This window comes from Corythoichthys intestinalis, chromosome 13, assembly GCF_030265065.1.
Source record: "Corythoichthys intestinalis isolate RoL2023-P3 chromosome 13, ASM3026506v1, whole genome shotgun sequence".
NCBI lineage: Eukaryota > Metazoa > Chordata > Actinopteri > Syngnathiformes > Syngnathidae > Corythoichthys > Corythoichthys intestinalis.
The window spans coordinates 11,907,650-11,920,439 of record NC_080407.1 but is presented as its reverse complement, the minus strand read 5'-3'; the positions used below and the strand labels follow the sequence as shown (position 1 = coordinate 11,920,439).

General features: G+C 43.5%; 1 protein-coding gene across 3 annotated transcripts in view; it reads left to right on the top strand.

The window, feature by feature from the left end:
- sema3aa (sema domain, immunoglobulin domain (Ig), short basic domain, secreted, (semaphorin) 3Aa) overlaps nt 1–12,790 on the top strand; it is a 186,759-nt gene that overhangs the window by 158,546 nt on the left and 15,423 nt on the right. For 2 of the 3 annotated variants that reach the window (XM_057853602.1, XM_057853600.1), the window contains exons 5-9: nt 2,985–3,075; nt 3,150–3,269; nt 6,173–6,315; nt 6,387–6,643; nt 11,030–11,174. In XM_057853602.1, the coding sequence (XP_057709585.1) occupies nt 2,985–3,075; nt 3,150–3,269; nt 6,173–6,315; nt 6,387–6,643; nt 11,030–11,174 (756 nt within the window). The remainder of the gene's footprint in view (nt 1–2,984; nt 3,076–3,149; nt 3,270–6,172; nt 6,316–6,386; nt 6,644–11,029; nt 11,175–12,790) is intronic. The other variant, XM_057853601.1, reaches the window with a different exon arrangement.

The window sequence follows — 12,790 nt, the reverse complement described above, 5'->3', positions numbered from 1 at the left end:
TGTTTTTGATGACTTGCATGAATCCTTGCCGGATCGCATGGATGGAGTCCTTCAAGCCAATGGAAGTCATACAAAATATTACATTTGGATCTCACAGCACCACTGCTTAGTTCGCTTATGTTATCTAACATATTTTTGTATTTGAAGTACATTTTTTTTGTTCAATTTTCGCATTTCTTTCTGTAGGCAACAAAACTTTTGTCTTGCCAAAATTTGACCTTTATGTCTTAATTAAATGATAAATCTTTTTTCAGTGAAACCAATATATTTTTGTACATTCAACATCATTTGGGAGGGTCTTAGCTTTCATATGAGCCATTTCTGAAACCAATTGAATAATTAAAAGTCAGGTTATTAGCAATTGTTTCTACAAAATGGTTAAGCGACAAGACTTTTGTCAGGGACTGTCGAGTTCATTTATTTTCTCCTGAAAATAACTCAAAATATATCCATTAATATCTAAACCCCTGGCAACAAAAGTGAGTACACCCCTGAGAAACTACGTACATCCCTAAATGTCTAAATTGAGTGCTGCTTATCGTTTTCCATCCAAAATGTCATATGACTCGTTACAAGAGTGCTGTCAGCATTGCAGCAGAGATTGAAGAGGTGGTGGGTTAGCCTGTTAGTGCTCAGGCCATACGCCGCACTCTACATCAAATTGGTGTGCATGCCTGTCACCCCAGGAGGAAGCCTCCTCTGAAGACTGTACGCAAGAAAGCCCGTCCGTCTCATCAGACCATAGGACATGGTTCCAGTAATCCATGTGCTTTGTTGACATGTCTTCAGCAAACTGTTTGCAGGCTTTTTTGTCTACCGTCTTCAGAAGAGGCTTCCTCCTGGGGTGACAGCCATGCACACCAATTGGATGTAGAGTGCGGCGTATGGTCTGAGCACTAAAAGCCAGACCCCCCCACCTCTTCGATCTTTGCAGCAATGCTGACAGCACTCCTGTAACAAGTCAAATGACATTTTGGAGGGAAAATGGCAAGCAGTACTCAATTTGGACATTTAGGGATGTACGTAGTTTCTAAGGGGTGTACTCACTTTTGTTGCCCGGGGTTTAGATATTAATGGCTATATTTTGAGTTATTTTGAGGGGAAAATAAATTAAGTCTATTATATAAGCTGCACACAGACTACTTTGTCATTTTGTCAGTGTTGTCCCATGAAAAGATATTCTTAAATATCTGCAGAAATGCGAGGGGTGTACTCACTTTTGTGATACACTGTATATTCACCGAACCCTTCGGAATTTCATAACAAAGCCATTTTTTTACGAATTCAAAACTGAGCAAGTTAACATCTGAGTGAATTCCTGTTCAAATTTCTTCCAGATTTTCGATTTTATGACAAATAATTGACCCTTTTGCTGTTGATTTTCACCTTGGAAAATGAATCTCATTTCATTTCATGCTATTCCTTTTTTTTGTTGGTTTTCATATCTACATTCTCATTTTATTGTCGCATCCTTGCATTACATACTATTTTTATGGCATAAAAGGAAGCAAATAGTTTTTTGTTTTTTTATTAAAATTATCTACGTAGTTCACATTGTCTGTAGGTCTGTTATACTAACTCATACAAAGTGCTTGTCAAACCGATTTCTCCTCCAATTAGATAGCGGGTTAACAGTTGAAAGAAATGCAATAAAGCCTGTAAATTGAGTGCAAACCAGTCCAAAACCTGGACTAAAATGCCACTTTGCCTAGATTTATGGCCGAGTTATGCTTCTGCGGCAGACCTGCGCCGTCAAGGCAGACCCGAATCTTGACTTGTGAGGCATCAGCACATGGTGACATTGCACAAATGGACTGTGATTGGTCCACTCAGACTGTTGTTCCCGGTTCAGTGCGAAATCACCGCCATTTTCAAACATTGTTCTGATTCACGCAAAAATGGAACAAGCCGGCGGGATTATCGTGGAGGAGCAAATCTAGTCAAGACATTATAAAGATTGACAAATGGCAAGGTCAGTGATTGCATAAAAAAATGGAAGAACCACCGAGACAATTATGTGTGTGTTGGGAAGCGAATGGCCACCCGAAGCAGTGACCCAGTCGGCCAGAAACTGCCTGCTTTTTATCACGTTATGTCATATTTATGGTTGGTGCACTTAATCATTTATTGTGTACATATGTTTGCTTTGAGTCTGTGACTTATTTACATGTCACACTTCAAGTATATGAAGAATAGAGCACAGTTTTGGTGTCAAAAGAGTTGTTTTGATGTTTAATATTCAACAAGACAGTTCACACACTTGATACAACACTGATTAAGAGTGCCTCGGTGCTTTTATGATAACGTGTTTACCATCGAGGCTTCCAAAGCAGTTTGGGAAGTTCCATAGCAACCAGAAAGCTGCTATGGCTTCCCACTGGCTGGTTGTAGGACACGGCAAAAAAATTCGGGCTGTCCACAATTCTTTGCTGACCTCGGACAAAACGCTGGACACAGTGCTCGACGCCAGCTTGAAGCTAGCCGCCACAGCTTGCTGGTTTCCACCCGAGGCTAACAGTCTATGTGCGGCATCAACAGTCTGACAGACCACCTCCGAAACAGTCTTCTGCGTTGCCTACGCCTTAACATTTGTATGATCAACATTTGTTGTTCAATGTTGATGAGCTGAAGATCCACATTCAAGCGTTCCAAACAAGAGGAAGTCGACAAGAGTCCCCCAAAACAATACAAACACAACGGCACACCCCTCTAGCGGCTTAGCGGTGAATTACAGAGCAACGCGTTCCCTTGCCGCAGAATTATCCAATGCTCATTGACACCGTAGTCGTTCGCCGTCACCGAAACACAGAAGCATAACTCAGGCTTTAGTCAGCGTACAAAATAGGGCTTTGCGTTTCTTATCCGTCACCGAACCCCAAAGGCTTACTCACCGAACCCCTGGGGTTTGATCGAATCCCAATTAAGAACAACGGTGTTAGAGCTACTATACGTCTGATTCATCTTGATTCCACTCCATTTACTAGGACAACATCTTCCGGCTCGCCTCGCATTTCGAGAACGGTCGCGGTAAAAGCCCGTATGACCCCAAGATGCTGTCATCGTCACTCCTGATCGGTAAGTCGGGTTTAGGCGATGCGAAGTCTGGAAAAACGGCATTATTCCTAACAATTGTTCGTTCTTCCCGCCAGACGGGGAGCTCTATTCGGGCACTTCGGCGGACTTCATGGGACGGGACTTTGCCATCTTCCGAACGCTGGGGGATCAGCATCCTATAAGGACAGAGCAGCATGATTCAAGGTGGCTCAACGGTATGAAAACTGGAAACCAAAGCCGGTATGAGAAGGATTACCGAGCGCTATCTCTCAGCATCCCGTTGAATTTAAGAGAACCGATCCGCGCCAACCCCCGTCCCCCTCCCTCATCTTTTTGCTTTCCCACACTGCTAATCCACTCTCAGCTGTTTTCCTGTTGTGGAGTCAAATTCCCCTTCGACTTCTTCGCCGCCTTCGACGATCATACACACCAGAAGCCTCCGCGCTGATGACATATTGCGCTGACGTTAATCCTCCATCCATCTTTCGCCTTGTAATGGTGGGGATTACGAAAATAGAGGACGTTCTATTAGTTGTTTATCAACGAAGGGTTCGCATGTCACGAGGGGGAAGTGTATCGATGCAACTCCAGGTGCTGAAAGTAGGAGAAAATACGGATGTGGACAATAAAAGCGTCTGCTTTCTGGCTCTTCCGGCTTTGAGTTTACCACTAGAAGAGTTGGGTAATAACACGTTAGATTTACGTGAGTAACTTTTTGAGAAAAATGTACTTCTAAGAGTAGTTTTACATAGCGATACTTTTTGATTTTACTTCAAAATGTATTATTTGACACAGAGCGCCGCCGTCAAAATAACTCGCACGGATTTTAATCTCACAGTTTTATTTGGCACCGATTGACCAAAGAAAACCGGAGATACAGTGGGGAAAATAAGTATTTAGTCAACCACTAATTGTGCAAGTTCTCCCACTTGAAAATATTAGCGAGGCCTGTAATTGTCAACATGGGTAAACCTCAACCGTGAGAGACAATGTGGAAAAAAAAAAAAGAGAAAATCACATTGTTTGATTTTTAAAGAATTTATTTGCAAATCATGGTGGAAAATAACTATTTGGTCAATACCAAAGTTAATCTCAATACTTTGTTATGTACCCTTTGTTGGCAATAACCGAGGCCAAACATTTTCTTTAACGCTTCACAAGCTTTTCACACACTGTTGCTGATATTTTTGCCCATTCCTCCATGCAGATCTCCTCTAGAGCAGTGACGTTTTGGGGCTGTCGTTGGGCAACACGGACTTTCAACTCCCTCCACAGATTTTGTACGGGGTCGAGATCTGGAGACTGACTAGGCCACTCCAGGACCATGAAATGCTTCTTCCGAAGCCACTCCTTTGTTGCCCTGGCTGTGTGTTTGGAATCATTGTCATGCTGAAAGACCCAGCCACATCTCATCTTCAATGCCTTTGCTAATGGAAGGAGATTTTCACTCAAAACCTCTCGATACATGGCCTCATTCATTCTTTCCTTTACACAAATCAGTCGTCCTGGTCCCTTTGCAGAAAAACAGCCCCAAAGCATGATGTTTCCATCCCCATGCTTTACAGTGGGTGTGGTGTTCTTCGGATGCAATTCAGTATTCTTTCTCCTCCAAACACGAGAACCTGTGTTTCCACCAAAAAGTTCTATTTTGGTTTCATTTGACCATAACACATTCCCCCAGTCCTCTTCTGGATCATCCAAATGCTCTTTAGCGAACCGCAGACGGGCCTGGACGTGTACTGGCTTCAGCAGGGGGACACGTCTGGCAGTGCAGGATCTGAGTCCCTGGCGGCGCATTGTGTTACTGATAGTAGCCTTTGTTACTGTGGGCCCAGCTCTCTGTAGGTCATTCACTGGGTCCCCTCATGTGGTTCTGGGATTTTTGCTCACCGTTCTTGTTCTCATTTTGACGCCACGGGTGAGATCTCGCATGGAGCTTATCAGTGGTCGAGGGAGATTATCAGTGGTCTTGTATGTCTTCCATTTTCTAATAATTGCTCCCACAGTTGACTTCTTTACATCAAGCGTTTTACCTATTGCAGATTCAGTCTTCCCAGGTCTACAATTTTGTCTCTGGTGTCCTTCGACAGCTCTTTGGTCTTGGCCATCGTGGAGTTTGGAGTGTGACTGACTGTGCTTGTGGACAGGTGTCTTTTATACCGATAATGAGTTAAAACAGGTGCCATTAATACAGGTAACGAGTGGAGCCTCGTTAGACCTCGTTAGAAGAAGTTAGACCTCTTTGACAGCCAGAAATCTTGCTTGTTTGTAGGTGACGAAATAATTATTTTCCACTCTAATTTGGAAATAAATTCTTTAAAAATCAAACAATGTGATTTTCCGTTTTTTTTCCACATTCTGTCTTTCATGGTTGAGGTTTACCCATGTTGACAATTACAGGTCTCTCTAATCTTTTCAAATAAGAGAACTTGCACAATTGGTGGTTGACTAAATACTTATTTGCCCCACTATCAGTATCGGCCGATACAACACAGCGGAGTGTCTCAGTCGGGATCAGGAGCCAAAACTGGTTTTCATGTTAAAAGTCATGTTCTGATTTGTGATTTCCCTCTCTCCAGTTTGCAATTCCACGCGGCGAACTGCGCGACCTCCGACTGTAATTTATGAAAGTGTCGATTTAATGACGCGTATTCGCGACGGGGCATGCGAGGCGTTGATTCATCGCAGAGGTCTCGCACCTGCCTCCAGCAGGGGGATTATAAATCCAAGTCCCACTTTAAGAGCCGGCCGTTCTCCCGCCCGTCTTTTTTCACAGCTCCTCTGAAAGGCGTAACATGGCACCGCTTGTTTCACTCTAGCGCGTGACACCGTTTTTTTCTTTTTCTCTTTGCCCCTTACGAGCGGAAATCTCCCACCCTGGCCTTTGATTTCCTTCGGTTCTTAAAAGCTAAAGTACATGACGCAATAAGAACCATGTGTCTTTGAGTGGATGTGGTTTGGATGCGCGGGCTAGTTAGGATTTGGGGTGCGGGATATCGCGAGGGATCACTTTCAGAGGTGTAAAATGGAGGTGAACTGCGTCTTTGGAACAGAGGCGGCTTTGTTTTACTCCTTTTATTGTCTTGAATGGCTCCCTTGTTCATTTTTCCACATTCAGACCCAAGATTCGTCGGCGTTCATTTGGTCCCGGAGAGCGACAATCCCGAGGACGACAAGATCTTTCTGTTCTTCAAAGAGAACGCCATGGACGGAGAACACACGGGCAAGGCCACCATTGCCCGGATAGGACAGCTGTGTAAGGTAACAGAACAAAACTAGATTCAGTTACGGGTTTTATATATTCGACGTTTATCGTGAATCTTGGTCTGCAGAATGACATGGGAGGCCATCGCAGCCTTGTCAACAAGTGGACCACCTTCCTCAAGGCCCGGCTCATGTGTTCCGTGCCGGGCGTCAACGGCATCGACACGCACTTTGACGAATTGCGTGAGTACCAACAAAAAGGCACCCTGAAAAGCTCTCAAGAATGTCGTTCACACGTCCTGTTTTCATTCGCAGAGGACGTTTTCTTGATGACCTCCAAGGATCCCAAGAATCCGCTCATCTACGCCGTTTTCACAACGTCCAGGTAGAAGGCATTCCATATTTACTCTTCAATACAGTGATATGAAAACATATCTGAACCTTTTGTAATTTCTCACATTTCTGTATAAAATCACTATCAAATGTGATCTGATCTTCGTCAAAATCACACAGATGTAAAAACAGTGTCTGCTTTAACTAAAACCACCCAAATATTTATAAAGCAGGGGCTTGGTGGCTAAAGGTTCTAGCTCCGACAGTACTTTTAGAAACCCTGGGAACTACCAGTAGACCTGCATTCTGAGAGCGGAGTGTTCTGTTGGGGCGTTATGGAACCAGAGCATCGGTGAGATAAGATGGTCCCAACCCATTAATGGTCTTAAATGTAAGAAGGAGGATTCTAAATTTAATACTAAACTCAATTGGAAGCCAGTGAAGGGCCTGGTGATGTGCTCTCTTCTACTGGGGATGGCGTGGCTCAGTGGTAGGGTAGTTGTCCCCCAACCCATAGGTTGTGGGTTAGATTCACTACCCTGATGAACTCGCCTAAATATCCTTGAGCAAGATACTGAACCCCACATTGCTCCTGGCGCTGCATCACTAGTAGGATGGCGATGTAGTGTAAAGCGCTTTGAGTGCCTTGAAAGGTGGAAAAGTGCTATACAAGTATAACACCATAACACCATTAGTTCCTGTTAAAAGTCTTGCTGCTGTGTTTTGGACTAGCTGAAGACCTTTTAGAGAACTTTTAGGACAAGCTGCAAGTAGGGAGTTGCAGTAATCCAATCTAGATGTAACGAACGCGTTAATTTTTCTGCGTTTTTAAATAAAATATTTGTAATTTTGGCTGTGTTGTGCAAGTGAAAAAAGGCCGTTCTGCAGGTTTGTTTAAAATGAGCTTTAAACGATAAGTATGGGTCAAATAGAACTCCTAGGTTTTTAACTGTGGTGCTGGAGGCTACACTTACATTATCCAGAGTGACTATCTGGGCAGTTAAAGAGTCTCTCACACTTTTCGGGCCCATTATAAGGACTTCTGTCTTTTCAGGGTTAAGTAGAAGATAGTTAAATTGGAAAATAAGTAAGTGAACCCTCTGCCTAAGGAGACTTAAAGAGCAATTGAAACCATTTTTTACCAAACAATTTAAGTCAGGTGTGTGCCCAATCACTGATGAGAGGTTTAAAGCTGCCCTGCCCTCTATAAAACACACGCCTGGTAAGAAATTTGTCTTGATGAGAAGCATTGTCTGATGTGCATCATATCTCGGTCAAAAGAGCTGCGATCAATGATTGTTGATTTGTATAAAGCTTGGAAAGGATACAAAACAGTCTCTAAAAGTCGGGATGTTCATCAATCAACAGTCAGAGAAGTTGTCCACAAATGGAGAGAGTTTGGCACGATTGCTTCTCTCCCAAGCAGTGGCCGTCCACCAAAGATGACGCCAAGAGTTCAGCGCTGGATACTCAGAGAGGTAAAAAAGAACCCTAGAGTGTCTGCTAAAGACTGACAGTAATCACCGACACAGTCCAATATCTCTCTACACACATTAACTATAGGTAAAACTATGGCCAAGAATGGTGTTCATAGGAGGACTCCACGGGGGAAGCCATTGCTGTCTAAAAAAAACCCATATTTGCTTGTTTAATGTTAGCAAAAACTGGACACTCCACAGAAGTTTTGGCAAAATATTTTGTGGACTGATGAAATCAAAGTTGAATTGTTTGGGAGTAACACACGTCATGTGTGGAGGAAAAATGGAACAGCTCACCAACATTTACACCTCATCCCCACCGTGAAGCATGGGAGAGGGAGCATCATGATTTGGGCCTGTTTTGCTACTTTGGGGCCTGGACAACTTGCAATCATTAATGGAAGAATGAATTCAAAAGTTTATCAGGATATTTTGCAGGAAAACCTGAGGCCGTCTGTCAGACAGTTGAACCTAAAAAGAGGGAGGATGCTTCAACAAGACAATGATCCAAAACACAAAAGTAAATCAACATCAGAATGGTTTCAGAAGAACAAAGTACAAGTTCTGGAGTGGCCAAGTCAAAGTCCAGACTTGAGCCCCATGGAGATGCTGTGGCATGACCTAAAGACAGCGATTCATGCCAGGCATCACAGGAATCTGACTGAAACTACAGCAGTTTTGGAAAGAAGAATTGGACAAGATTAGTCCTGATCAATGTGCCAGACTGATCTGCAGCTACAGGAAGCGTCTGGTTGAAGTTATTACTTCAGTCCAGTATCTCTGTGCCCAAAACCAAATACATGTAAAACTATGGCCAAGAATGGTGTTCATGGAAGGACTCCATGAAGTAAGCCACTGCTGTCTAAAAAAAAATTGTTGCTAGTTTAATGTTCGCAAAAAGGCACTTGGACATTCCAGAGACGTTTTTGCAAAAGTTGAATTGTTTGGGAGTAACACACGACATCATGTGTGGAGGAAAAATGGAACAACTCACCAAGATGTACACCTCATCCCCGCCGTGATGCATGGTGGAGGGTTCATCATGATTTGGGGCTGTTTTGCTACCTCGGGGCCTGGACAACTTGCAATCATTAGTAGAAGAATGAATTCAAAAGTTTATAAGTTTGTTTTACAGAAAAACCTGAGACCGACTGTCAGACAGTCGAAATTAAAAAGAGGATGGATGCTGCAACAAGACAATGATCCAAAACACAGAAGTAAATCAACTTCAGAATAGTTTCAGAAGAACAAAATGCAAGTCTTGGAGTGGCAAAGTCAAAGTCCAAACTTGAACCCCATTGAAATGCTCTGCCATGACCTAAAGAAAGTGATTCATGTCAGACATCCCAGGAATCTGACTGAACTACACCAGTTTTGCCAAGAAGAATGGGCCAAGATTAGTCCTGATCGATGTGCCAGACTGATCTGCAGCTCCAGGAAGCGTCTGGTTGAAGTTATTGCTGCCAAATGGTGTGGTCACAAAATATCAAATGTGATGGTTCACTTACTTATTTTCCCCCTTCTGTCATTGTTTTCATACTATCATACTGTTTTTCCATCTGTGTGATTTTGACAAAGATTAGATCACATTTGATGGTGATTTTATGCAGAAATGTGAGAAATTCCAAAAGGTTCTGATACTTTTTCATACCACTTTAGCCATCCCCTACTCTTTTAAGTCCTCAACATGGAATCACTTTCCATGAGTAAGGTCACCTATTGTCTATTTCCGAAAAAGAGTCGCTGCTAGTGTCGTATTTGTTTTGTGTTGCTAGGAAACCAGTAGGCGCTCTTGTGATTTCCTCCCAAAGGATTCTCCTGAATTCTCATCATTCCACTTCATTTTTATTGTTTTTTTCAACTCTCTATCGGGGAAGAGACCATTTTTGATCATTTAAAAGTCAGGCTTACTATGAATGCTCATCTTTCAGTGCCATTGACTGCGCTAGACGTCGGATCCGTTTTGACTGGAATGTTCAATCGTCGCCGTCAATGGCAGCCAATGAGCCCACTAAAACCATCACATTACAACCGTAATAGAGTCTAAATGCGTCGAAGTGACTTGCCCAGCTGGTTGCACTTGTGGTGATGATAACTCATTTGCATGTGTAGGAACCAGGAGTCCAAACACTTCACCATCAATCACCGCTAATGATACAATGCGTCTCACTGGAACAACGGCCGCACCGTTGGACGGCTTTTATCAATTTTCTGGCTCGTATTCAAGCTGAGAGGTCAATCTACACACACGCAGACACGCACGGAAGCGCACATTAGATTCAATTAAGGGGCATCGGGGAGTACAAGAGACTTAATTGGTTTTGGAAGAGGCCGGTTTCCAGAGATGAATAGAGTACGGCGTCTTTTAATTCGGCCGCCTAATGGGGCGCCGCCATTGACAGATCAATGTTTGATTGAGCGTGCGTGTTCAAGATGGAATTTCTGCACAAACAGATGTTCTTCTCAAGCGAAGACGCCACAACGTCCTCTTAGTTAATTGAATTTCTCTTGAATTAGCACTCGGGAACGCTCGTGCATTCATCTTCCGCGCTTTGCCGACTCCGCGCGCGCTCGTCTAATTAGTCCGACGCAATTTTATAACAAAAGAACGCCACCGAAATGTTTGCAATACAGACGTGAAATTTGGTGGATGAACGCGCCATTCGGAATATTCCGATTTCCACCAACGATGCCTCTTGGATAACCCTGTACGGATCATAAATTCTTGAAGAGCGCTTCGATTTTTCTTTTTATAAGATTGATTGATCTCACGGGTTTCTGGAGCAAGTGGAAGCCACCTCAGCGACTTCCAGGGGTGTTCTGGAAAGCCGAGTTCCAGGCCAGGATTCCTATTAAGAAAATGTGGAAGCAATAAGACGTGCGATCCGACAACGCTGTACTCGCTGATTCTTTCCTTTAGTTTAGTCCTCTGCGCTCATTCCTGGTTCTTTCGCCCGCAGCAACATCTTCAAAGGCTCGGCGGTGTGCATGTACAACATGGCCGACATCCGGAGGGTGTTCCTAGGCCCCTACGCGCACAGAGACGGTCCCACGTACCAGTGGGTGCCGTTCCAAGGCAGGGTGCCCTACCCCAGACCAGGAACGGTGAGTGTCACATACAGTGTATCACAAAAGTGATTACACCCCTCGCATTTCTGCAGATAATTAAGTATATCTTTTCATGGGACAACACTGACAGGATGACACTTTACACAATGAAAAGTAGTCTGTGTGCAGCTTATATTATAGAGTGAATTTATTTTCCCCTCAAAATAACACAAAATATAGCCATTAACTCATTTGCTCCCCAAAACGTATAAATATGTTCTATTTCTAATTGTTTCAGTGTCTCAAAGACGTATTTATACGTCTTTTACATTTTTTTTTCACAAGAGACATCTCTGGGTTCTGATTAAGCCTGAACGATATATCTTTTAAACATCGCCATCGCGATGTGCGCGTGCTCGACAGTCCCATCGCAAGCACGTGCGATAGTTTTTTTTTTTTTTTTTGTTAATCCACATACACGATGCTTTCTGCTCTGCGCACAGCCTCACACCCTCCCTCTCCCAGCCCTTTGTTCCTCTCAGTCACTGGCACTTGCTTATTAACGGTAACGATGGCTTTGATCTGGCCAAAGAAGCCGGGCAGCAATCTGTCAATCATCGTTTAACTTGTTAAACAGTTTCTGCAAGGAAGCGTGCTGGAATGAATGTGTGCGTGTGTATGGAGACGTTGGAGACATATAAAATAAATGCCAGAAGTGATCATGAGGAGTTTGAAATTTCTACATGTCACTCCAACAGTCACAGCTAAGGCAGATAAACAGAAGCATTTAATAAAGCCAAGCATTTATCTACTACAGTACTTTATTCTTGTTCATAAATGATTTGGTTGGACCGTTATGTTTAAAACTGATCATAATTATGACATTTGAAGTGCTTGAAAACCATTTATTTATATACATTTTTTAAATCACTTTGGGGGGAAAGGTGAGAAAAAAACATGTCTTGTATGTATCTCTTTCCAATGCTAAATCTTAATAAATACATTGAGCACAAAACACACACACACACACAAAAAAAATTGGGGTGGGGGGGGGTGCGCTACTTAGCGGTTTTTCACTTATCGCGGCGGGTTCTGGTCCCCATTAACTGCAAAAAACCAGGGATCACTATACACTGTGGTGATGGTGAGTCATCCAAAGTCTTTCCAAACAGCTATTAAGTCATCTAGTGAAAATTTATTTTAAAAATCGCAATATAATGTCGCAATATATCGCAAATCCTAAAAAAATCGCAACAATAGTTTTTTCCAATATCGTTCCGGCCTAGTTCTGATTCACAATGCTGAAAAACCATTTTAAAGCAATAAAACTGGCAACTGGAGGGCAGTAGCGCATTTGGTAAGACCCACAACCCAATGCAACGGAGCGAACGGCCAGAGCGCCGGCGGAAGACAAGCAAAATGGACGTCAAGGATGCCAGGCGGCGGACGACCGGGTAGAACAACCGGGACCACCAGTGCAGTGGACGATGCCGTTTAATCCGTGCTGCTCGCCGAGCAAAGCCCGCGCCGCCGTGCTCGGCCGCTCGCATCCCCCGCACCTTCCAGTGTCTCGCACGGAAATGTGCACGGCCAAACCAGTTCCCCCTTAGGAACACAAGTTCCCCAGGCGAACTCTGCCACGAGGCAGTGGTCACCACAAAAGAAAGACTCAA